Source organism: Odontesthes bonariensis, chromosome 11 (assembly GCF_027942865.1).
Source record: "Odontesthes bonariensis isolate fOdoBon6 chromosome 11, fOdoBon6.hap1, whole genome shotgun sequence".
NCBI lineage: Eukaryota > Metazoa > Chordata > Actinopteri > Atheriniformes > Atherinopsidae > Odontesthes > Odontesthes bonariensis.
Window position 1 is genome coordinate 5231970 of NC_134516.1, and position 26357 is coordinate 5258326.

The 26357-nt window shown below is 44.9% G+C and overlaps 2 protein-coding genes across 2 annotated transcripts in view; one reads left to right on the plus strand and one right to left on the minus strand.

Moving 5' to 3' along the window:
* The window catches only part of LOC142391506 (uncharacterized), a 139105-nt gene extending 122817 nt beyond the window's left edge, over positions 1-16288 (plus strand). Inside the window, exons 9-15 of the mRNA XM_075477323.1 lie at positions 6646-8461; positions 8561-8725; positions 9418-9591; positions 9970-10143; positions 11316-11480; positions 14461-14507; positions 14634-16288. Of these exons, the coding sequence (XP_075333438.1) occupies positions 6646-8461; positions 8561-8725; positions 9418-9591; positions 9970-10143; positions 11316-11480; positions 14461-14507; positions 14634-15172 (3080 nt within the window). The 3' untranslated portion in view covers positions 15173-16288. The remainder of the gene's footprint in view (positions 1-6645; positions 8462-8560; positions 8726-9417; positions 9592-9969; positions 10144-11315; positions 11481-14460; positions 14508-14633) is intronic.
* LOC142391505 (diphthamide biosynthesis protein 3-like) lies at positions 16274-20567 on the minus strand. Its single transcript, XM_075477322.1, has 3 exons — positions 20353-20567; positions 19779-19853; positions 16274-17325 (listed from the first exon to the last, which is right to left on the minus strand). The coding sequence occupies exons 1-3, from the start codon at positions 20458-20460 to the stop codon at positions 17251-17253; spliced, it is 258 nt and encodes an 85-aa protein (XP_075333437.1). The 5' UTR covers positions 20461-20567; the 3' UTR covers positions 16274-17250.
* Between the last annotated feature and the right edge of the window lie 5790 nt (positions 20568-26357).

Below are 26357 nucleotides of genomic sequence, written 5' to 3' on the forward strand. Positions count from 1 at the left end.
AACAGCAGCGACTTCTCGATCGGACAAAGACTGTGGTGACAGTTGCAGGGACTGGGCATTTATGGCTACAAAATGGGCTAGTTTCTCTGCCATGACAGGCTGGTCGGTTGATTCTCTGAGAGTCTGTTGGACAGCTGTATCAGACAAAACAGCAGCTTCTGCAGTGAGTTCCTGAAGAGGTTCACTGACCAGTCTGTGGCCAACATTTTTACAAAAAGGGACACGGCTGAGGGCGTCGGCAACAGTGTTTCTTGGACCTGGCACATATTTGATCTCGAAATTGGAACAGGCCAGCTTCGACACCCATCGCTGCTCGCAACAGTCCAGTTTGGGTTTAGTCATAATGTGTGTCAGGGGGTGTTATGTGCTTTGGGCACATTAGTAATTATTTTTGTAATTAATTTGTTTACGTTAATTTGTTAATTTGTGGCGCTGTTGGTCCGCCTATAAATAGGCTGGGTTTCGACATGTCGGGGAATTCCACTTCCACCTTGCCGCTCGCTTCCGCTCGCTCCATCACCAACGGGAACGTGTCGTGACGCGGTGCGCGCGCGTCCAGTCGCTGTAGGCTGCAGCTGACGTCTCCAGCCTGCCATGCGGTATTTTTGGTTAGTCTTTGTTTGTTCGTTTTCTCGTTATGATTTTGGCCTGATGGGACCGGTTGTCCTGGTTTCGATCTTTCTTTGGCATTAGGTTCTTTTTTGCTTTAGTCCGGTACTAGTAGGGGCTTCGACGGCCCTGTATAGGGTTGGCCCCCTGCTGTACCGTTTTGTTCTGTTTGATCGGCTCACCAGGTCCAACTTTCTGTTAATACTTTTGGGGTTGTGTTTTTCCCTTTTCTTTCTTTTTGGCACACGGGAAAACTGAGGGAAGTTAACTCTCTTTTTCTTCACAGAAAATCAAAAGCAGCTGAATCAAGAACTAAAGTTCCAGAGAGTTTAATAATAAAATATATATATTTGAACCCTCAATCTTGTCTCGTGTCCTCCAAATATGTTGTGCCTTGGTGGCCGTAACAGGGGGTTATTGTCGGTCCACACAGTAAAGTCATGCCCCTTCAACCAGTGGCTGAACTTTTCACTTACTGCCCATTTCAATGCCAGAAATTCTATTCGGTGGGCCGGGTAGTTCTTCTGTGACCGAGTCAAGGACTTGCTAGCAAACGCAATTGGCCTAGCCACTGTGTCATGTTCATGCACTTGAGACAAAACAGCTCTGAGGCCATCCAATGAGGCGTCAGTAGACAGCAAAAATGGTCGACTAAAGTCTGGGTGGGCCAAAACAACAGAATCTATTAGGGCACTTTTGAGTTTTGCAAATGCCCGATCGTGATCAACAGTCCAGTCATCTGACCTCAGCTTGCGGCTCACTACAGCACATTTGGTCTTTTTGCCTCTCTTCTGTTTCTGGCCTGCCAACAGAGAGATCAACGGCTTTGCAAGGGATGAGTATCCTGGAATGAAGTGTTGATAAAAATTCAGCATGCCCATGAAAGAACGCACGCGTTTCTCTGAAGGTGTCACACCATCTACCTCCATCAAGTCAGCCACAGTCATAATGCTTATGCTCTCAACTTTGTCTGGGTCAGTCGAGACCCCATGTTCATCAACGATATGGCCTAGAAATTTGACAGATTTTCTCAAAAAGTGGCATTTTCTGGGGGCCAGTTTCAAGTTGTGGGCACGGAGTCTGCTGAACACCATCTCAAGACGTTCCAGTGCAGAGCTTTCATCAGGGGCAAAAACCAAAATGTCGTCCAAATAGCACAGCAGACTCAAATAATTTTGATCACCAAAAATGGAAGTCATCATCCTCATAAAACTCCCTGGGCTATTACAGAGCCCCTGTGGCAGTCTGTCGTACTCATAGAGCCCCATAGGTGTAGTGAATGCTGAGTATTTCCTGTCATCCTCATGTAAAGGCATGTTATAGAAACCTGACGTCAAGTCCATCGTACTGAAGAGTGAATTGCCGCCAAGTGCTGCCAAGCAATCGGCCTGGTGTGGCAGAGGGTGAGCGTCTTTCAAAGTTCTCTTGTTCAGCCACCGGAAGTCAGTGCACACACGCAAATCACCATTTTTCTTCCAGATAAGGACCAAAGGCGAGGCATATTCACTTGTTGACTTTCGGATTATCTCTCTCTCCTCCATTTCGCTCAAGACTTGGCGCAATTTCTGGTACTGACTTGGTGGCACACGTCTGAAAGGAAGTCTGAACGGCTTTTGATCGGTCAAGTGAATTCTGTGAACAAAGTCCTTTGCCTTGCCGCAGTCAAGATGATTACGTGAAAAGATATCCTGGTAGCGAACAACAAGTTCGGACAGCTTGTCTTTGCATTCAGATGACGCATCACACTGGCTGATGTCCAGCTCACACAGGCCAATGGACTGTAGCTTCTCCTCAGCACCTCTCACATCAGGACAGACAGGGGGGGGGCGGGTACATCGCAAGCACTCTGGTGACTACTGATCAGGTCTAAATCCTCTAAAGCAACACAAGGTACCAAGTCAGCGAGCTTTGCATTGCGTCTCAAAAACAGAGGCTTTTCAGAGACATTCATCACCTTCAACGGAACCCATCCATCCGCCCATAAGTGTGTGACAACTCTGGCGACCATGAGACCTTTGGGGGCAGACCGTGCAGACGTAGGTTCTGTCATTGCTGCACTGCCAGGAGACACTCGTACAGGTTTTGGCAGCTTCCCCCACAAGAGGTATTCACGTCCGGGTTCAAGACATGTGGCCGAATTGCAACGCACAGTCCCTATCTTGTCGGGCATTTCACCATCACCCCATCTGTGCAAGCCAGCCAGCATTGAAAGAAAGTGTTCAGTTTCAGCATTAGAGGATGATGGGGCAGAAATTGCTGTCCAGTACGCACTACACTTCTTTACCTCACGTAGTAAGTGTTTGATCACATTGGTCCCAATGATTAAGTCATCATGTTGCCCTTCCACGACAATTGTTGGCACTGTCATTTTGCAGCCGTTAATTTCCATGATGATGTTGAATGCCGACTTCGGGCACACTCGTCGGCCCCCAACACCAATGAGAGTCACATCGGTGGAGAATCTGTCTGCTTCTCACAATGCCCCTGCAGCAAGCAGGTTATGCATAGCAGTATCGCTGACTGTACATGCCATGGAGCCACTATCCAGCATCCCCCCCAGAGTCATAATGTCCCCCACCTTCACGGGCACATAGAACAAACTGTCACTGCCCCCCACAGTATGAGTGTTTTGATAAACAATGTTGGTCGACTGAGATTGTGAAAGAGTGTCAAAATTGAAAACTGAATCATAATTAATTTCAAGTGGGTGGGAGGTTTCGCTTTGACCTGTACTGCCCCCCTCTGAATACAGGTCAGCTAGTTTCCCGGAGCTGGGCTGAGGTGGGGAGGAGCCTTGTTCGGACAGTGCTGCTTTGAGTGACCAGGAGCTAGACACTTGAAACAGAGGTTATCAGATCTGCAGTGAGACAAGGTGGAATGATTAGGGGCCCCACAAACTTTACATGGTGGAGAACTGAAGGAGCTGGAGCGCCTCTGACCCCGCTCATGACTGTGTGGCTCCACCCTGGCCAAGACTCTCTCAAGCATGTTCATCATTTGGCCTAGGACATTACTGTCAGTCTGCTGCGCAATCTGTTGCGGTGAGACAGGCTGTGGGCGTTGGATGTGTTGCGGTGGGTTACGCTGTGGGCGCTGGACCTGCTGTGGCGAGTTATACTGTGGGCGCTGGACATGCTGTTGGACACAAGTGAAACCTGCATATGGATCGGGAGTGGCATGGGAATATGGTGGACAGGCTGACTGGGGGACTATCTCATCAGAATCAGAGAGTGGGCAAGTGTAAGAGTCATTATCAAGTACAGCAGTTGGGTAAGTCTTGAGCTGAGGGACACTGTAAGACATGGCAGACACATTCGCCTCTCTTTGATACTCATCTATCCTGAGCTGAATGTCCTTAGAAGTCCACTCACTGACAGGCTTGCATTTAAAAATGGAAGAGAGCTGTGGGTCAGGACAGTGCTTTGCGAACATTTGTGTCACTTCTCCACTTATATTTTCCATTCTCCTACCCAGGCGACGCAAACCCTCATCTGCTGTGTCTGCTGCTTTGTTTAGTCTGATCCAGTAATCAACTGGGTTTTCCTTTGGTTTGGGTAGCATAGTGTAAAAATCTTGCAAAGGGAGGGATGATGAGGACTGGCTGAAGTATCGCATTAGAATATCGTTAATGATATCTGGGTTCTGCTTTACATTAAGTGTGTCATCACTCCTCAGAGCCACTTTGACTACATCTCTTGCCTTTCCCATAAGCCTTCCCTGTATCTCATCTGCTTTCTCAGCTGTGGTGTTGGGCTGCTTCCTAAGGTGAGCTTCAGTCATGGCGATCCATTCTTGAACTGAGTATTTGTCTGAACTATTTCCCCTAAAGGTTACGGGTTCACGTTCAGTCTTGACATGTACTACTACTGGCGTTGTGTTTTGTTGTGTAGGGTCTGCAATGTTTTGTAGTGTAGTGTCTGCAGTCGCTGGTTTGTCAGTCATAGGTGTGTCATGTGCATGAGTGCGGTCAGTAAATCCAGAAGAGAATAGCTTAGCTACAATGGAGTTGCCTATCTGCTCTCCTAGTCGGCCTACCATATCTGTCAGGTGTCGCATGGCAATGCCATCACTCATTGGAGTAGAAGCGTGTGCATCCTCCCTCAAGAACTGTTCACTAGGACACCAGCTTGGGCTAACACAATGCCCCCTGCCCCTACCATCATTAACATGTCCTTGGAGACCACCTGCACCCTCACTCCCATAACCACTAGTAAATGTATTGGCATTCACACCATCAAAATTAACACCTCTGCCCCTGCCCATAGGTGAGCCCTTAAACCCATTGTCATGACTACTCTGTTTCTCAGCCATGACACTTTCAATAAAACATCAGAAATAAAACAGGAAAAAAATTACCACAATAAATCAAATAGAATGAATGTTAAATGCAGACTGCAATGTGATGTAAGAAATTATTGCAGCACTAAAATTCACTGGAAGTAGTGACTGACAAATGCACGGTACTGTAAATACATGTATCATTAAACCACGAATGCAGTGAAACGGCACCCCCTAGTGGACATGCTAAAGAATCACCAGAACATGCAGCATCCTCGGCGATCCGCTTGCGAAGCAGATTCAGACGATCCGGGTCACGGCACCAATGTAACAGACCCTTTAAATACGAGATGTACACCAGGGGTTCAGCTGCTTGATCTTTATTGCCTGCATTCATTAAAACAAAAACATGCATAAGACCAGGGCATCCGTCTAGACTGCAACTCCAGCGTGGTCAAATCTAGCTGGCTATGATACAGACAAAATGGCAGGCAATATACGGCAAGCATACTGACGTTTTACAATGCAAAGAGAACAATCATTAATCCTCAAACAGTTTACAACAATGTACCTGCATTCATTAAAACAAAAACATGCATAAGACCAGGGCATCCGTCTAGACTGCAACTAAAATTGAATTGAGAAAAGAAATACAAAATCAAGACCCGTTTCATACCATGCTGCACATCATGGCATGATTGCCGTTGAAATATACTGCATCTCATTTATAACACTTATACATTGTGTTCAAACATTACTTTTTCAGTGAATCATTTAGTACTATTTATATACATTCATATTCAAGCAATGATTCGTAATTACAGCGCATCCATTTAATAAACAATCGAGTTATACCCAGAGCGCTACTAAACACTGCTTACCTCCAGCGTGGTCAAATCTAGCTGGAGGTACGGGGGGCGCAAGCACCCAAAAAGCACAAACGCGAAAGGCAGTCGTGCGGGCCCATGGTCCATCAGTTGAATGCGGTACAACATGTAAAATCATTTCAAACAAATGGTAATTTAAAACCAAAATGCATATTTTGTGAGAATTCACTTAAAGCTGCAGTCTGCAGGATTTGTTGTTGTCATACGTAAAGTCCTAATTTTTGGCATTTTAAGAGTTTACATGATCTATCAGAACGCTTGAAGTTGAAAACGGTGACCTCCGTAGTCGCAAAATGCAAGAAATGCTTATTTTTTAACCGAAAAACAAAAAGTTATTCAACTTCCTGTCCCGCCCCATCAAAACACATGAGAACTCGTGCACGTCTACATGTACGCCAGATGCGCGTACACGACTCCTCATTCATCAACTCACCTGTCATTTGCGATCATGGAAGACACAGTAAGTAGACTAGCCCGTAATGAAGTTCAATAGTCCAGATAAATAAGCGTGGGGACGAGCCTACCTTGTATCGCGCGTGCACAATCGGTGATTGACAGGCAGCAGAGCCCAGCTCGTAACCTGATTGGTTACCTTTTACCGGTCCGGTCTGCAATTTTGTAAACAAACCTGCTGGCTTTGGAGGGACCAAGCGGGACATATAGGGGACCTAGAGAACTCATTTTTTTTTGTATTGGGGTATTTAATGTACTACTTTCAGAATCCCCGGACAGTTCCAGGCATTATGCTTGAAAAAGAGTTGCAGACTGCAGCTTTAACACAAAAAGCACACAGAACAGCAGATGTTCAGATACTCATTCTGTACAGGGTTGAAATGTCTGTTTACTGATGTTATTTCTTGTCTTCATTCAGAACTTGTTGCTGCAGTTTGTGGACGTAAAGTCAAATGTGCTCTGAAGAAGAAGTTCCAGGATGTGTTTGAGGGGATTCCTAAAGCAGGAAAGCCAACCCTTCTGAATCAGATCTACACAGAGCTCTACATCACAGAGGGAGGGACCGGAGAGGTCAATGATGAACATGAGGTCAGACAGATTGAAGCAGCATCCAGGAAAGCAGGCAGAGCAGAAACATCCATCAGACAGGAAGACATCTTTAAAGGCCCACCTGGAAGAGATGAACCAATCAGAACAGTGATGACAAAGGGAGTGGCTGGCATTGGGAAAACAGTCTTAACACAGAAGTTCACTCTGGACTGGGCTGAAGGCAAAGCCAACCAGGACATCCAGTTCATGTTTCCATTCACTTTCAGAGAGCTGAATGTGCTGAAAGAGAGAAAGTTCAGCTTGGTGGAACTTCTTCATCACTTCTTTACTGAGACCAAAGCAGCAGGAATCTGCAGCTTTGAACAGTTCCAGGTTGTGTTCATCTTTGACGGTCTGGATGAGTGTCGACTTCCTCTGGACTTCCACAGCAGGGAGCCCCTGACTGATGCTACAGAGCCCACCTCAGTGGATGTGCTGCTGACAAACCTCATCAGGGGGAAGCTGCTTCCCTCTGCTCGCCTCTGGATAACCACACGACCCGCAGCAGCCAATCAGATCCCTGCTGGCTGTGTTGGCATGGTGACAGAGGTCAGAGGGTTCACTGACCCACAGAAGGAGGAGTACTTCAGGAAGAGATTCAGAGATGAGGAGCAGGCCAGCAGGATCATCTCCCACATCCAGACATCCCGAAGCCTCCACATCATGTGCCACATCCCGGTCTTCTGCTGGATCACTGCTACAGTTCTGGAGGATGTGTTGGACACCAGAGAGGGAGCAGAGCTGCCCAGCACCCTGACTGAGATGTACATCCACTTCCTGGTGGTTCAGGCCAAAGTGAAGAAGCTCAAGTATGAAGGAGGAGCTGCGACAGATCCACACTGGAGTCCAGAGAGCAGGAAGATGATTGAGTCTCTGGGAAAACTGGCTTTTGAGCAGCTGCAGAAAGGAAACCTGATCTTCTATGAATCAGACCTGACAGAGTGTGGCATCGATATCTCAGCCGCCTCAGTGTACTCAGGAGTGTTCACACAGATCTTTAGAGAGGAGAGAGGGCTGTACCAGGAGAAGGTGTTCTGCTTCATCCATCTGAGTGTTCAGGAGTTTCTGGCTGCTCTTCATGTGCATCTGACCTTCATCAACTCTGGACTCAACCTGATGAGAGAAGATGAAGAACAAGAAGAAACAACCTACCAGACCTCTGAGACAAGAGAAGATGAGTCTGCAGAGACTCTCTTCCATCAGAGTGCTGTGAACAAGGCCTTAGAGAGTCCAAACGGACACCTGGACCTGTTCCTCCGCTTCCTCCTGGGTCTTTCCCTGCAGACCAATCAGAGGCTCCTACGAGGCCTGCTGACACAGACAGGAAGTAGCTCACAGACCAATCAGGAAACAGTCCGTTACATAAACGAGATGATCGATGAGGATCTGTCTGCAGAGAGAAGCATCAATCTGTTCCACTGTCTGAATGAACTGAAGGATCGTTCTCTGGTGGAGCAGATCCAACAGGCCCTGAGTTCAGGAAGTCTCTCCACAGATAAACTGTCTCCTGCTGAGTGGTCAGCTCTGGTCTTCATCTTACTGTCATCAGGAAAACATCTGGATGTGTTTGACCTGAATAAATACTCTGCTTCAGAGAGGGATCTTCTGATGCTGCTGCCAGTGGTCAAAGCCTCCAACAAAGCTGTGTGAGTACAGATATAGAGGGATGTGTATGAATATCCTGCTGCTGTTTCTATAGGAGAGAAAGTCCCAGATTCCTACTTCTCTCATTATTTCCTCCTCAGACTGAGCAGCTGTACCCTCTCAGATGAAGGATGTGCAGCTCTGTCCTCAGCTCTCAGCTCCCAGTCCTCCAGCCTGACACAACTGGACCTGAGTATCTACGGCTCAGGAGTGAAGCAGCTGTCTGATGGACTGCAGAGTCCTCACTGTAAGCTGGAAGCTCTCAGGTCAGGTTTCTCTGCTGTTTCAGCTTCATACAGTCTCTGTGATGCAATAATCTGAAAACATCTTCACATCTGCTTTAAATCCACAAAGTAAAACGTCTCCAGATCTGTGTCACTTTCCTCTGATCTAGTCTGCAACAACCCAAAGCTTGGGCTAGTGTAATTCTAAATGGTATCAAAGTTTTGTTAAAGTACAACAGTTACATATAAGAAGAAAAAAGATTTACAGAAATCTTGAGGTAGAACATTGACACTCACCTCCAATACCCTACCCCCCCCCCCTTTTTTTAACCTTAAAAGAGGTTAAGTAAAGGGCACACAAAAAGAAGAAAACATAGTGAATTTTTCTTTAATTAAAAGTAGTTGGCGGGCTTATTAAAATCATATATCGTATATCTGTGGATCAGCCTTCATGAATCCCTAATAAAGTGTTTCTGTGTATAGTGAGATATTTGTGGGCGATGGGAGACATTTTCATCATCTCTGCTGTGGATTAGTAATTAAAGTCCATTAAAAAGATGAATATAAAACACCAAGAATGGAACCATAGTGCACATCACCAGATTCAGAGACTCCTCAGTGGAAGTTACAGAGATATTGTGGCTGCAGAGCAGCTTCACATCATTACTGTCCCTTATGTGACTGTTCTTATTAGATGTGACTGAATGTAAGACTGTTTAACATCTTCTCCTCAGGCTGAGCGTCTGTAACCTCTCAGATGAAGGATGTGCAGCTGTGTCCTCAGCTCTCAGCTCCCAGTCCTCCAGCCTGACACAACTGGACCTGATAAACTCCAACCTGCAGCAGGATTCAGGAGTGAAGCTGCTGTCTGGACTGCAGAGTCCAACCTGTGGGCTGGAAACTCTCAGGTGAGGCTGTTTTCATGCTGGAGCAGAGTGCTGATAAATGTTAGCCTTTGTTCCCGGTGGGCAGCTCTGAAGTCAGCCCCACCATCAGTCTGATGGGATCAGTTCCTCAGCTTGTTCCCCATGAAAGCCTCTGCTGTTTGAATCAGATTCTGAGACTGTCTCTGATGAGCTGCAGCTCCAGGGTGGAAAGGCTCAGCCACCGTGTGGACTCCTTGTTTCACTCATGATGCGTCTCTGAGCATAAAAACCACCGCACGGACACGATCACAGGCTTCTAACCCTGATGTTCCCTCTAAGTGGGCTTTCAGTCCACAGTCAGCATTAGAGCTGACTGGTTCTGATCCCAGCTGTTCTTTTTCTCTGTAACTGTCTCCTCAGGCTGAGCGTCTGTAACCTCTCAGATGAAGGATGTGCAGCTGTGTCCTCAGCTCTCAGCTCCCAGTCCTCCAGCCTGACACAACTGGACCTGAGTAACAACAACCTGCAGGATTCAGGGCTGAAGCAGGTGTCTGCTGGCCTGAAGAGTCCAAACTGCAGACTGGAAACTCTCAGGTAACAGAACACCTGTGGATGCTCTTTGTATGATTGTTCCAGCAGCTTTAGGCCTCTGACACCACAGGAACTCACCTGAACCTGGAACCTGAACCTGGAACCTGAACCTGGAACAACCTGGAAAGTCTTTTTTGGCTCATTTGCTCAGTTTCCTTTTGGGCTGCGTTCTCCTCCAGTAAATAAAGTAGAGTGCAGATTCCTACAAAGTTCTTTGAGTGAGTTGTCCTCCTGAGCCCACCTGATGGGCGGGGCCAACCAGCTGTAAACAAGCGTTGGACCTCGTTCCTTCTGACTGAACTGATACGCATGACATTACGTTCCCTTTCAGTGGATTCACTCGCTACAACACATACAGTATGGGACACGTATACTCGCCCCGCAGAGCAGCCGTCAAACCTGGCTCAGAACCGTGTTCAGGCTTCTAGGGGCCCATGATTAAGAGGGGCCCAGAGAGGCTCCCATAAAGTTATAACACTGACAGAAAATAATGTGACACTAAGTTATTAACTAACTTATAGTCACAAATATATTTTATTTACAATGTTCCGGTAACAATAACTTTATTTGTTTTGGAAACAACCCCCCCCCCCTCTCTATTTATGTGAAATAGTTCAGTCCGACTGGATCAGCTGCAGCGCCGCAGCGGGTAAGAAGGCAGAGAAGGCAATATGCCTCAAAGTCAGGTAGCCACACACGGAAAGAAAGGAAAGAAAGAGGAGAAGGAAAAGTAGAAGGAACACATTTTTGAAAACCAAAAACGGACTGAAAATGCCATCAAAATGCATAGTTTTCTGTAAAATAGCATCGTAAATTCCTCATAATTCATCATAAAGCCTCCTGACCGGCTGTTTGGGGCCCATGAAAATAATTGTTAAATCCCTAGCGGCGCCCCTGCTGACGAGCGTCTCAGGTTCACATCAGTGAAATCAGCTTCTTCTTCACTGCTGCTCTCACTGTGGTGCAGAGCACATTTCTATCTGAACAGGACTCAGTGGGGAGTGGCTGCATGTGTTCGGGGCTAAAATGGGAGCAGAAATCAGGTCCATCCACGTGTGTGTGGTGTGTTTGTGATTTGTGAAGACACAGAGTCAGTAATGTGAGACAGTTGCAGACATTCAGCTTCAGCTTCAGAGCAGTTCTCTCAGAGTTTCTGTTGTTGTGTGTGTCTGCAGCCTGTCAGGCTGTCTGATCACAGAGGAAGGCTGTGCTTCTCTGGCTGAAGCTGTGACCTCCAACCCCAAATCCCATCTGAGAGAGCTGGACCTGAGCTACAACCATCCAGGAGCCTCAGGAGAGAAGCTGCTGAGGGCCGCACTGAAGGATCCACACACACTCAGGTATGGAGAGGCCTGCTGCAGCCTCACAGTGGGCCTCATGCAAGAACATTTTCGTATTTTTATTCTAAATTTCTCTCAATTTTTTCGTAAGAAGGTCTCGTACGAACACCCCACGTCAGATTCAACAAGCGCTCTTAACTTCGGAAAAAGTGTGTAAACGACCTGCGTAAATGATGAATCCCACCTGTGCGTGCACGAGGATAGTAGATTTGCATACTCCACGCCCTAAATGATACCATATAAGGCTGTGCTTCCTCTCTCCTGTGCCAGGAAGTGTTGAGTCATGAGAATGACATAAAGGCGCAAAAAGAACAACTTTAGGGGCTCTGAGACTGAAGTTCTGCTTTCAGAGATCCAAAGAGGAAAATCTGTCATTTTTAGCAGTGTCAGCAGTGGAATTTCGGGACCTGCTAAAGCCAAGAAATGGGAAGCAATTACGAGTGCTGTTAATACCATGTCACCGAAATAAAAAATAGAAATGGTTTGATATGAAAATGACTTAAAAAAAATTAGTCTCACCATGGGCAGGCGCTCGATGACTGCAACTAAAGCCGTGCAATCAGTTGTTGCCTCATCATGATGGCTCTTTGATGGGGTGGTCCATGAGGGGGGTCTTCTAGCACCACAGCTTCTGGTCTGCCTGGGCTGGTTCAGGTGGAGACCCTCGTTCATGGCGCAATATTGCCATGAACGAGGTATCGAGACACACCCACCTGGCCTTCAGCTCAGTGGTGCTTTGATGCGTATATGTGTCTCGTGCTCCGATTATGATTGGCAGTCCAGACAAGGCATGAAAGTCCCTCTTAATTTGTACTTGCTGGACAGCGGTGTATGGGAATATGATGTACCATGGGTGATAAACTGATGAGAGCTTTGATGACCAAGGGGAGCGCACGACTCACAGAGGACTGGGACACATGTACCGATCTGTCTCCAGTCTCCCTCTGAAAGGTTCAGTGGCCAAAAATCCAAGGGTGGTGAGGACCTGGACGTGTGGTGAAATTGGGTTTGATGGGCGTGTTTCTATCTGGAGTTGTGGCTCTAGCAAGCTGCATATTAGCAGCAGCACAGTCCTTGGGAATCTTAATCGCGATGTCAGCCATTAGTCTGTCTCCACACGGTCTCTTCCAAGAGCCTGACGCGCTGAGGCATCCAAAAGTAGCAAGACAGCCGCTGCGCTTCCCGTTACAGATTCAAATGAACCTTCAATTAGTGCACAATTTAAGTCAAACAAAATAATGTCAGTATAATTATGGGGTAATAATGTATATATTTATTATGTTTTCTTCAAAGTAATTAAATATACAATCCATTAGTCAAGCAAACTTGATTGGAATAACAGCGGACTATTTTACGAAACTCCTACGACAGGTCTGGATCACTCGTAAATTCTGTTCGTACCTGAAAGAAAACGTAAAATACGAAAAGATTGGTGAATGCGCAAATTCTCTTAAATCACTCGTACGGACGATTTAAGAACAAATCTGTGCGTTTGAATGGTTGTTGCTTGAGGCCCAATGTCTGATAGAGGAGGAAGAGCTGGGAACATGTTCTCTGTGCTGCACTCAGCCCTGTGCTTCTGCTTCCTGCTGAGTGTTACATGAACAATCACACATGTAGGAGCCTGTTTCCTTTGCTCACAGCACCAACGCTGGTTGGACATGAACAGCAGATATTTGTGGAGGAGGTCTCCAAGGAGAACATCTGCAGGAACAACAGTGAGAAGTGTCTGTTGGTCCTCTGACCCTGGACCAGACGCACAGATGGGTCCAGGACATGTTAGCCTAGCTTAGCACAAAGATTTCTAGAACCATGTTCAGCGTACATCTGGAAATGCGTACATGTGGGTTAGACCTGCGCCCTGAGAGAGGATCTGGATGTTTGGCTGCCCTGAAACATTCTGAGAGGAGGAGTCAGCAGAAACAATGTGACCATCAGGAGAGACCATGATGTCAGAGACTGAAGAGATTTCAGCTCAGTGTTTAAAGCTCATATTTGGCTTCAGAAATGAGAGAAAAATCAAAGTGAAAATTCTTCCAAAGTTGAATTCAGAGACAGAAACTTCATCATCTCCATCATCTGACTGCAGAAAACATTTAGTTTGAACTTGTTTTTTATTGGGTTTTCAGCGCCGACGTTCAGTTTCTACACTTTTCTCGATCCAGCTGGAGATGATAATTACACACATTATATCCAAATTAAGATCAAAAGCAAACAAGAGACCAACAGAACAAATATCCACTCCCAATGAAATGCATGAAACATCCATCCATCCACCTTCTCCACCCGCTGAATCCGCCGGTCGGGCCGCGGGGGGGCCGGAGCCCCTCCCAGCGGGGCCAGAGGCGGGGTTCACCCAGGACAGGTCGCCCTCCATCACAGGGCCACATTAAATATGTTAAATCAAATATACACATTCAGACATTCATATGTACAAGCCCACACAGAAATAAGTGATGAGGAAAGCAGCACTGAAACATTGTGAGGCTCTGTGTGGATGATGGGAAACAGGTGGCAGAGCAGGAAGGCTAAGCAGTCTCATTGTGTTCATAAAGAGCCGACAGGACTCCAGCGGTTAGTAAAGATGGACTTTAGGAGCCTTCATAGATCTGTAATGTGCTCCATCTGATGGAGGCCCCAAACCTTCTGGATCCAGATGTTATATGAAGGGGGGGTTCAGCCATCTAATAGTTCTGCAGCTCAGTGCTGCTGTGAGTAATATATTTACAGATGTTTCTCTGGCCTCCCATTCAGCCCTTTAGGCATCACTCCTAATAGAGCCACAGCAGCATCCCGAGGTACAGAGCATCAGATACCTCTCCCCAGAGTGTCTTTACTTTGGGACATAAGCAGAATATATGGCTATGACTGGCAGCATGTGCTCCACCGTTCCTCCAGTATCAGCTGGAATGGGACCGGCTCATTCTAGATACTATTTCTGGAGTCCTGAAACATGTGACAGTTATTTTCCTCCTTTCAGGGTGGAGCCTGCTGGAGAACGATGGCTGACACCAGGGCTGAGGAAGTGTGAGTGTGTTCTTCATCTGATTCATGACATCCAGCCATCGCCACACTGTCACATCACTCATTGATCAAAGTGAACAGATGATGGATCAATAACTGCAGCTGGACTGTGTTTGTTCTCTCCATCAGATTCCTGCCAACTCACAATCGACACAAACACAGTGAACAGAGTCCTGAAACTGTCTGACAACAACAGGAAGGTGACATGTGTGGAGGAGGTTCAGTCATATCCTGATCATCCAGACAGGTTTGATGGCTATCAGCTGCTGTGTAGCAATGTTCTGACTGGTCGCTGTTACTGGGAGGTCGAGTGGAGAGGAAGAGTTGATATATCAGTGAGTTACAGAGGAATCAGCAGGAGAGGAGGAGACTGTGTGTTTGGAGGGAATGATCAGTCCTGGAGTCTGAGCTGCACTGATGGAGGTAAATACTCTGTCTATCACAATCAGAGAGTAACACCCATCCCCTCCTCCTCCTCCTCCTCCTCCTCCTCTGTCTGTAACAGAGCAGCAGTGTATGTGGACCGTCCTGCTGGCACTCTGTCCTTCTACAGAGTCTCCTCTGACACACTGATCCACCTCCACACCTTCAGCACCACATTCACTGAAGAACCTCTGCATCCTGGATTTGGAGTCTGGTCTCCTGGTTCCTGTTTGTCTCTGTGCTGAGTACACAGAGTGTCCTCCTGTCAGAGAATCCCTGCTGAACAGATAGTTCAGTCTGTTCATGTCTGTCTCTTTCACTCAGAAACACCTTTTCAGATTCATGGACTCAGTCAGTTTCTGTTTGAAACTCTTCTGAATGATTCCTTGGAAACTTCTTCCTCTTCCGGTCCTTTAAAGATGGAAGCTGCCATTCTTCCAGGAAGTTGTTTTTCTGTGTGTTTCCAGTCAAAGCTTCACACTGAGACCATTCAGTTGATGTCAGCTGCAGTTAGTTTGCTGCACATGTGACAAACTGATACTTTTAATGTAGAATTTCTATGTAAAAAAAAAATATTTTAAGATAAGATCAAATAATTTGCAGTTTTCTTGTCAACATGAAAGCATATTTCTGAAATATGTGCTTGATACCCTGAACTATAAGTGGATGTCTTTGTTTTGCCATCAGTGCTGTAATTCAGGACTTTACCTTTAGAAGCCTCCTAAGATGATGTTTGTTGTGATTTATAAATATCATGTAAAAATAAAACTGAACTGAATTTGACTGACCCTAACCCTATGTATCTGTTGACATGGCAACGTTTCCCAACACACCATTGAAAAAAGCCGCCATCGGCACCGGGCCGGTTGGCCGCCTCTCTCCAGCACATCTGTCGCCGGGGCAAAGATTCGGCTCATTTGGAACTTTCTCTACGAACATTTTTCCCGCTGCGACACATCTGGTGGAATGCGCCGCCTCCACTGGTCATCGACATGTTGCAGACGCCTTCATTTAAACGCAGGATCCACCGCTGAGAGGGACGCATCTTCATGGCCTTTAATGGCTTCTTCTTCTTCTTCCATCAGTCTGAACCTGAAATCATGCTGCATTCACTTGACCTAAAACTGGGATGTTAAGAATCTTTCTCTCTTACTTTCTGCTTCATTATTAAAGATAAATTCAAGTTAAACTCAGGAGATTTTATATTAACTTCCTTTGATGTTTGATGAGTGGAAAATGTCTTTTTTTTTTAATTAAATTTAGTCACATTCTTCATTAAATGCTAACTGCTAAGATATTTCAGGATGAGTTTTCTGATGAACAAAATATTCACAATAAAACTCGGTAGCATTCCAACTTTATTACTTGTGTTTTTATTCTTTTTATCAAAGCAAACTGTTCAAACACGGTTTAAATGTCTGTTTAATAGAATTTCCTCAGGGGACGTCTCTCCTGACCCAAACAGCACAAAGTCCACTTTCAGACAGAAGTACAGCAGCCTGAGAGGGACAAATTTCACCCGTTGCATCTTAATAAATACAATGAAACAGTTTTAAAAGACAGATCTTTAATCCTGCAGGGTCGAGCTGCCCTCAGATGTAGATTTGATCCGTGCACACACACTCTGGTTCATGTCGCCATCATGGCTCCCAACAGTCTGAAGTCGGCTAATGAGCCACAGCTTCGATATGAAGGCGACTCACAGCTGCAGGCACTTGGTTTTACTTCCGTTTAGCCACATTTACAAGATTTTAAGCCTGAGTTCCACATCCCAGACAAACGGCTGAAATGTGAGACAAAGCGTTCAGCTTCAAACGGGCGAGTTTTAGCAGAAAGCACCAGCAGAGAGTCTGTTGCAGCTCTGAAAGACCTCCGAAGGGGAAGTCTGAACTGGTGCTCACGTCATTTTTTACTGTCGGTAAAGAGTTCGCCTCTTTGCTGAGCCACCGGGACGCCGTCCGATGTTTCCCTGGAAGAAAAAAAGCAGATGGAAGACTCTGTGGGCGACCTTTCCAGCAGAGGATGTGAAACATGGAAGTCTGCTTCACGTCCCCGACCAGGAAACCGGATCAGTGGTGCAGCGCTCTCTGAGTTTTCCCAGTCGTATACGAATGCAGCGTGACGCGGCTGGAACCAGGCGCCGCTCCGGCCGTCTCCGGCCTCCAGCGGGACGTTGGCTCAGGGGAAAACACGCCGCTCCTCCCCATGAACGCAACAGGAAAGCTAACATGAAACCACCAGCCAGCACAGGAAAACACGAGGCTCAGCGTCACTCCGAGCGTCTCTTTGCTCCAATAAAGTTTGTACAAACTGGTTTCCTCCTTCAGGACCGAGCCGGCTGCAGTTTGTGTTCCGAGGCCGACGGAGCCGCGATGATTTCTCCGGACACGAACAACTCCTGAAACACAAACGGCTTTGGGTCAGTCTGGATTTCCTTAAACATTTCAACCTTTTTCTCTCACAGCGGAGCTCCAAATGGGATCAACCTACGGTGGCCCTGAAGTGCCAAACACAACAGCAAAAGAGAAAACACAACGACATTAACCAAAACGGAAAAGGTAGGTACCCTCTGCGAAATAAATCGTCGCTGATGGACTGGTGGTGGTCCGAGCTTTAAACCGGAAAGACTATGGTTTACATGTTTTCAAAATAAAAGCGCTGCTAGTGACAACGTACACGCTGCTATTAAATAATACTATATTAAAAAGTAAGTAATAATGAACTCATATGATGATGGTGGCCTTAACTTTTTACACTTTTACACTTCAAATAATACTTTCAAAATAAATTGGTTTAAACAATTTATCAAGAACCCATCTTGAATTTGGAACTTCATACTAAATGTTATTTTCTCTAAATTAGAAGGCCTAAATTTCTTTTTACTTTGTAATAATAATGTTGAAAAAAATCTCCTCAAAACTATCCTTCTTTCATAAACAGATGCTTCTTTCTTGGTCATTGAGCTACAAAAAGATTTTTCCCCACATAGACACTACATTTGGAACAATATTGGTATGAAGTTCCAAATTGAAGATGGGTTCTTGATACATTGTTTAAACCAATTTATTTTTTATTTTAAATATTTTTAAGTATTATTTAAAGTGTAAAAGTCTAAAATGTTAAGGCCACCATTATCATATAAGTTCATTATTAAAGATTTTTTAATATAGTGGTTTTTGTTCCGCCATATAAAGTTTAATAACATCTTGTCAATATCTTTTGAGATCTTTTTGTTAACATCAAGAGATAAAGCAGATGGGATATTTACATCTAAATAGTCTTTAATCGCAGCGTGTACGTTGTCACTAGCAGCGCTTTTATTTTGAAAACATGTAAACCATAATCTTTCCGGTTTAAAGCTCGGACCACCACCAGTCCAATCAGCGACGATTTATTCCGCCAAGGGTACCTTTTCTGTTTTGAGTTAAAGGCCTACAGAAAGGTGATTTTTTGCACAAAACTGAAATAGCAGATCGATTCCTTATATACCATGGAATTCTTTTATGATTTTAAAATAATTTTAGGCCCCTGGATAGTCCTGATTAGGCTCAATAAACTATCACCACATTTGACTCGAATTTGGCAAACTGGAACGACAGGTGCGTGACGTCGCGAGTGCCAGCTGCTGGAACAACCCCCAGTAGTTCTAGTAGCGAAGCCAGCAGTTTGCCAGACCTGGACAGCTTCTTCACGGCAAATTTCGATGTGTGCCGCGGGACGTTGCTTGGAAATATAAAACGTTGGGTTCAGTGCAGTTTTTATTGCGAGTAGATGTACGAAGTGCGTGTGTTGCCCTCAGCACCAGCAGCTCACACCACCGGGGACAGAGGAAGCAGAGAGACCCGCGGTCGGACAGGAATCCACCTGGCGGAGGGCGAACACACTCTCCGCCAGGTGGATTCCCCCTGAGCGTCCGCACCGCAGGGAGCTGAACACGGCGGGATGGCTCCGGCTGATTTCACCAGAGAGGAGGCAGGCGGACAGGGAGGCACAGACACAAGACCGCGGGTCTCTCTGCTTCCTCTGTCCCCGGTGGTGTGAGCTGCTGCTGCTGAGGGCAACACACGCACCCACAGCACTTCGTTCATCTACTCGCAATAAAAACTGCACTGAACCCAACGTTTTATTGCCTTCACCACTCAACAAGCATACTAATAGCGGCAGCCAGAAAAAACCATGGCAACTGTGACGTCACACGGAAGCCCCGCCCCCAGTCTGGAATTCCAGGAAGGATTTCCAAGCGGCAAATTCAAAATCGCAAATTTCATGCGTTTATGAAATGTTTTGGTGTAGAGTCTAATGATCATTATTGTTCCTCTGTGTATGTATTATCATTATGTATTGGGTGTAGTGTCAGCTTTCTGTAGGCCTTTAATGTCGTTGTGTTTGGCACTTCAGGGCCACCGTACCAATCAGAGTCAGTAAACAGTCTGAACCCGAGAGAAACCCACCTCACATTAGTGTCTAACGTGTTTATGGCCTCAGAATGAACCACTGACGTCCCACACGTCAGGGCGGCCATCTTACCGCCATAAAAAGGCACAAAGAAGAAGAGTCCTGTTCAAGAATAAACCTGATGTGGCTTTTCCCAGAAGCCCATTTTTCTCCCAGACGGGTCATTTAGCCTAAACTCAGGTGGATGGACTTTGGGATGGTTGCCATCTCCAACTTGGCTTGAGGCCCGAAAACATTAAACTTTTAAGAAAATAAGATGAACTTAATGTTGTTCCTCTGCGGTTTTGACCTTCACATCCAGCTTTAAGCAGGAGCTGATCTGGAACCGCTTTTCCTGCTAAAAGCTGGTCTTTAACAACTGGATCAGGGTGAGCAACCTGAGGATTCAGCAGCTACCTGATCATAGATGACTTTAACAATGAGCGAGCAGCTGGGACAGGTGGCCACCTCCTCCCCGTTCTCCAGGTCCTCCTTAAAAACACAAGCACAGCTCTCAGGTTCAGCTTTCTGTCAGCACCCATCAGCTCAGCTGAGAGTTCTGCACCAGCATGTCTTCATGATGCAACACTCATTTAAACCCATTTCATTCACAAACTAACAAACCATGCCCTGACTCTTCATCATCTATTTGCTTTCAGTGGAAATGATCAACTTAATTCGGCTTCTTACTGTAAACTGAACATCAAAGGTAAAACAACGACATTCTGAATCATTGTCGCCATGTTTAAAAGCAACTTTCTGGTAAAAACTCTATAAAAACTATTAAACAAATGTAAATATAATCAAAAAATACTCAATGATTCTGAGCAGAATGCATCCGAAGACGTTGGAGAATTATGGAAACGATAAAACATTAACTGCTCAATGTTTAACTTCCCCAAAGGATGAGCAGAGTAATAATCAGAGATTTTTAAAGTGGACTTTGGTTTGAACACAATCGGAGTCGGCCATCAGCTCCCAGCGGACTCACTTTAGTTATAGCGAAGCGGTCCCCGCAGGGACACGGGAAATAAAACGTCTCCGTCTCCTCATCGTACTCAAAGTCTTCCACCTCAACTTCATCGTGAAACACCAACATCTTTACCGGAGTCACGCGCGTCGCAAACGTCAAAGCAGCACCGGCGGCGCACGCTTACGGCGTCATCGTCTCAGGTCTGTGACGTATTTCAGCCGTCTTTGTTTTTGTTTATTTTCACCCCAGAAGAGACGGAAAAGGAGACAAAAATGGATTAAAAACGCAAAAAAACAACAACAACAAACAAATGGTTTAATAACTAAAAAATATTCAAACAAATAAGTAACGGGTCTGACTTCAGTTTCCATCAGCAGCCATGTTTCCAACTCTGTGGCCAAGCAGTGTCCTTCATCACGTAGAGGTCTGATTATGATGCAATATGTCTGAGTCACCTTATATTCAAAGAGTCAGAACTGTCAAAAGCACTGAAAAATAATAATTCCATTTTAAAAAGCAGGTTTTTCAGGAGAGTTTGCAGCTTCTGCATCCTGTGCAGCAGAAAGGCTGAAAGCAGAAAGTTGTTGGAGCCTCAGAAGAGTCTTAATTCTACCTAAACACATGTTACAGTGGAGAAGTTCATCATGCATCATGTTTGTGTTCCACAGACCTTATTGTGTGAGTTTATTCATTCATATCTGCCATGAAGAAGCGCTGGGAAATGAAACGGCCGTTATTACTGCCCTCTAGCGGTTAAACCGCACAGCTACACCAATCACTGCTTCATGATTTAACCGGAAGTCAGATCACCAGCACCATGGTACAGCGAGAACTATAAAGTCTGCTCTGTTTAAATTTACTGTCACATGAAGTAGCCACGTTTTAGCACCACATTCACTCATTCTCTGCTTAACCTTTAAACTAAATATAACCGGAGCTAACAGAGATGCTAGCTAACTGCTGCTAACTAGCTAGCGTTAACTGTAGCTTAGTTTACACTTGAAGAAAAAACCTGCGCCTTTCACACAAAGAGGCCACCAACTTATTTACATTCAGTCACTCCTGAGTAAAACAAGTTTCCGCTGTTAACAGATCAAACAGCTTTATATTACGTCTGTGAGGTGTAGCACAGCGTTAACAGCGTTTTATTGTGAAAGGTCTCACCGGAAGTGTCAGTCATTTATAACATCTCCAGCTTGACCTTTTCTGTAGATACCACCTGTGGCCACTAGAGGGCAGAAACGCCCTGCTCACAGCATAAAGACTGTGGCAGCCTTTTTATGGTGCAACATAATTGTAGTTTTGTGTATAAAATCATGCTCATAAATTTTAAATTGGTTTTAAAGATTTAACATGATGACCTATTAGATTTCATACAACTGAGTCAAGAAACTGGCACCATTACACGCCTGTTGAAATGATGTGTGGAGTGTGACTGCATGGAAATGTTTAATGAATAAATATTTATCTTTAATGCAACTCTTTTAGAAACCTCTCCCAGTCACTAAATCCTGGCAACTGGACAGAGAAACCTGGACTACAAATTCAGCTAAGAGTATAAAGTATGTATAATGCATGTATTTATATTAATAGTTGAGTACTTTAATACTGTGAAATAATAATTTCATAACTGACTTTTTTCTGATATCTCGGGTTTTCCACCACAACCATATGGGATCGACTGTGGCATCTTCATGCTGATGGTAGGAGACATCATTTGTTATATATGAATTATTTGTGTAATTCTGTGTGCATTAAAGATTTCAGCATTAAATTAAAATGAATGTGCTTTATTCCTAGAATGCCCTTTACACCACACTGGATGCTCCCTGTGACTTTTCTGTTGGAAGTTGATTCATGCATCAAAGTAAGCTCAACATTACAACAACAAAACATTTATTATGGCACAGTGTAAGGTTGTTGTTGTTGTTGATCATTTTCCAGATGGACATGCCACTTTTACGGCAGTGGTTATTTTGTTATTTGACTTGAAGTTGACAGGACTGCTCTTGCTCTCGGGGGAAGAGGTCGCATTTTCTCTCTGCTCCGCCCTCCCTTTTTTTTTGCCCTGCTTCAGCGTGTCTGCGTCTGTGTCTTGGAGCATCTTTTTACATATCAGACGAATTCAAGAATTCAAGTATGATGGATCTGGTCAGCTGGGGTCTCAACGCTATTGATCAAATTTTCTCGAATGCAAAGTTGGGGAAAGGAGAAGCCTCATGTCCCGACGGGACATTCTTCGCTGGATACTCAATGGACGCCTGGGGGAAGTGGAGAATTGTGTGTTTGGCGATGCTGTCTGTCGAGGACGTCGAAGACGTGATAGTATGATACTCGGGTTCCTGCTGTTTGGAGTTGGAGGATACCTGGTATTTCACGACATTAAGAGAACGTGGACGGCGTTGAGGGGGTCACAAGAGCAATCAACGCTCAGACTGAGATGCTACGCGAGCAGAATGGGAAGCTGGATGCGATCCTTGTGCAGGTTCGCAGGCTGGCTGAGGTTCCTGGACTCAGAAGAGAAGTGGATTAACCTGGGAGAAGGTTGATTGATCGCTTGGACCGGGCGGAAAGGGTCCACATCCCACAAATTCGGTTGAATTCGGGACTTCGCCATGAGACAAGCAGCAAGGACACGAAGACAGGCAGCATAATCAGTGTCTGTCTGACCTAAATAAATTGTTATTCCAGTCCGGCGCCCCACACTGGCCTTGTAGCCAGCTGCAAATCGTTCTCCACGTTTGTCATGAAAACATGATGCTCTTCCCCGTGTGCCTGCCCTGCCAGAGTTTAGGCTGAAAAGGACGATTGGTGACATTACTGAGGTCAGATTTTTTATTTTGGTTGAGTTCTGAGTTTTTCTTTTGTTTCCGGTCAGAAACAATATTTTTTTGTACTGAAATTGTGGGGTCACTTTAAAGAATATGCCACTCACAAGATAAGGTCAGACCTGCTGTCTGCCATTTATAAATAAAGTGTCCAGATAATGTGTGATTGGATTTGACATCTGTTGAGCTCTCCAATGGTTCTAGGTAGACCTGTTAGAGGAGGGCAATGATGGGATCTTCACTGTTTTTTTTTTTTTTGTAGCTTGTGTTTTTAATATTGCAACTTCTCATTTTGCTTATGTATATGTTCAGGAAGAAGAGCAGCAGGCAGAGGTCTCAGCCAGACTTGCTGATGTGGACACACCAGTGGAAGGCGGAAGCTTTTGCACAGTATCTATTGGTCAGATACTGTTGGTGTGGCAGCTATAGTACAGACATCTTTCCTTTTGTCTTTTCCATAGGACTCGGTTGAAGATCGCATTCTTCATAACTGCAGACATGCAGCAGAGTGGGCTGAGGCCAACAAACCACTGTCTGCAGGAGTGGACCTGCCTGACGTTCTGGGCATGGGGGAGGAGGAACAGGCAGAGGCTGCTCTACAGTATGGGAGGTTGTGGAACGAAGAACTGGACGAGGATGAAAGAGAAGCGATCCTGGAGCCTTTCAAAATGATATTTCACAATATTAACGACATGTGGATATTTTGTGAACAGGTAGTCGACAAAAACAAAGATTTTTTGTCATATTGTGAATGTTTGACTGAATAAACACTACAGAACATTTGATCATGTTGGGACTTGGTGTGCGTTTTATGTTTTCTCATTGATCCCTTAATAATTTGACTAAGATTATACTGTAGATATCAAGAGTTAGGGTACTATTCAGTGGTACTAAGGTGTTCCAGCAGCACAAGAACATCATTAGCATAGACATGGAACCAAACATGAAATTTATGGTGGTTAAGAATAAAAATACAGAATAATACAACAGATAAACTAATTGAAACAATATATATATAAAGAGCAGTGCAATAAAGTCAAAATGAAATGATAATGAAATAGCAGTGACTTACTCTATAGTACACAATACAATGTACAGTATAGGCTTATGGCATCTTGTGAGATGTTGGCTTAAGAGAAAATGTGTGCACTGACCAAACAAAAATGTACAATACAAATAAAAACAATATACAATAAACCGGGAATTGATAGATTTTATGTCGTACTGTTTACTAATTAATTCATTTGTGAGGAAAACGATTAAACCGGAAGTGCATTCACGATTTTACTTTGAAATGTTCACCGTGCTGTCAGTAAAACATTCAGACTGACAAAGTACAACAATCTTTAGGAGAAGTTTCATCCTGAAAGCTTTTTACCAGTTACTGTGCAGGTTTGAAACTGCTCCTACTTTCCATCTTCACTGAGTAATGATGAGAAATGTGAGCTGTGGTAAAACTCCAGCATGAACTAAATATGACAGTGTTGTTAAAGTATTAATATGACTGCTCTCTTCCATCATAAAACCTCATTTTAGAAAGATTTCCCACATTTCAATGTTCATCCTGACTGAGGGTGTAGTTACAGCTTATGGCCACCAGAGGGAAGCATAGAGACAGATGCAAAGAGGCTGTTAAGTTAGCAGAGACGCAGTTAGATATCACTTCCGGTGAGGACAGAAAATAAAAGCTTCACAAAGAATTAATCGTCAAAGACCAACAAGCAAAGACTCCCAAAGTATCAACCTGTGTGAAAGGGGATCGACTGTGGGAGATCGAGCATATTAACAAAAGAGAAGAAAGTCAAAAGGTACGTTGTCCTTTATGTCTTTTTTAAAGACTTGGCCGTAATCCTTTACCTTATTATAGAAGAGCAGCGGAGTTATGTCGCTAATGTTAGCGTGCTTTAATTTAATTTAATGTTAGCTTTCGCTCGGGGACATCGTCTCCTCATATTGGACACTCACATGGTGAGAGATGACAAACCGAGTGCACGGAAATTACAGAGAGAGTACAGGGACATGGCAAGGGAAGAGAAAAGAGAACAAATGTGAAGAAGAGTAACAGAGGCAACGCCAGGAAGCAGAGACGGGGCATTAGGGCAAAATGTGGAGAGCATCGAACAAGCTCAAGATGAAATAAAAAGCACAGAAAGCTGACAAAGTGCCCTCTCTTTTTATGCAGTAATGACCACGATGCAATTTTGAAATGAAAATGACTGGTTGGATTCATCATAGCATATAATTGTCTATTTTTCCAGGCTGCCATGTTTTGCCCTTTCTGCAGCCAACATCCGGGACAGTTCAAGTGTCACTAATGTGGCAAAAATGTCCAGTTCTGGATGGACCTGATGCATGATCTGAGAGAGAGAGACATCTCTTCAGTGGCAGTCATGAGCACATGTCTGGTGCGGTTTGTGTTCATGGGTGTGCTACAAAGGCACCATGACCAATGCAGGGAAAGATGGAACACACACCATCAGACCTGTTCAGCAGTCTGATGCTTGTACCACCGCATGTACTACCTGCCTCACAGCTTTGTTTTTATGGGACAGCTCTTTAAAAAATACACATATCTGTCAAAGTTACTGCCTGCAATTAAATTCTGTTGAGTAGCTTTCACAATATGTTTCCCCAACAATGAATATTCAGTCATGTATTCATCTCATGCCCCCCATTACTCTAATAATCTGTACTAAGCAGTGTGACAGAAAATGGTTATTTCCACATTTAAAGCACAATTCAGTAATAAAACGGGCTCTAACATTAAACAATACAAGTTTCCGGTTGACTGAGAAAAACTAAATATCTGAATGAACTGGCGTGCAGTGCATATGTAAGCCCCAGGTTCGGTGGGAATGACTGCGGGTTCCCATTCTCACAGGAGGACTTGGGCCAGTTTAGAACAGAGACCACCTGCAGTCCATGTGGCGATGACCCTCTCCGGGCACACTTTGAGGACTTACAGAGACGGAGTGGTCTGATGCAGCCGTTAACATGGGAGTCCTGAGTGGAAAACTACATAAGACTGAAGAACACGGCCGATATGTAATGTGAGTGCAACATTCAGGCTTTGTACCAAACAACCAAAACAGAGAAGCACAGCTTTCATGGAACAACTTTCAAAATGGACTCCGCAACTGGTCAACATCCTAATTTGTCTTTTCTGATACTATACTTGAAATTCCAATTTCAACG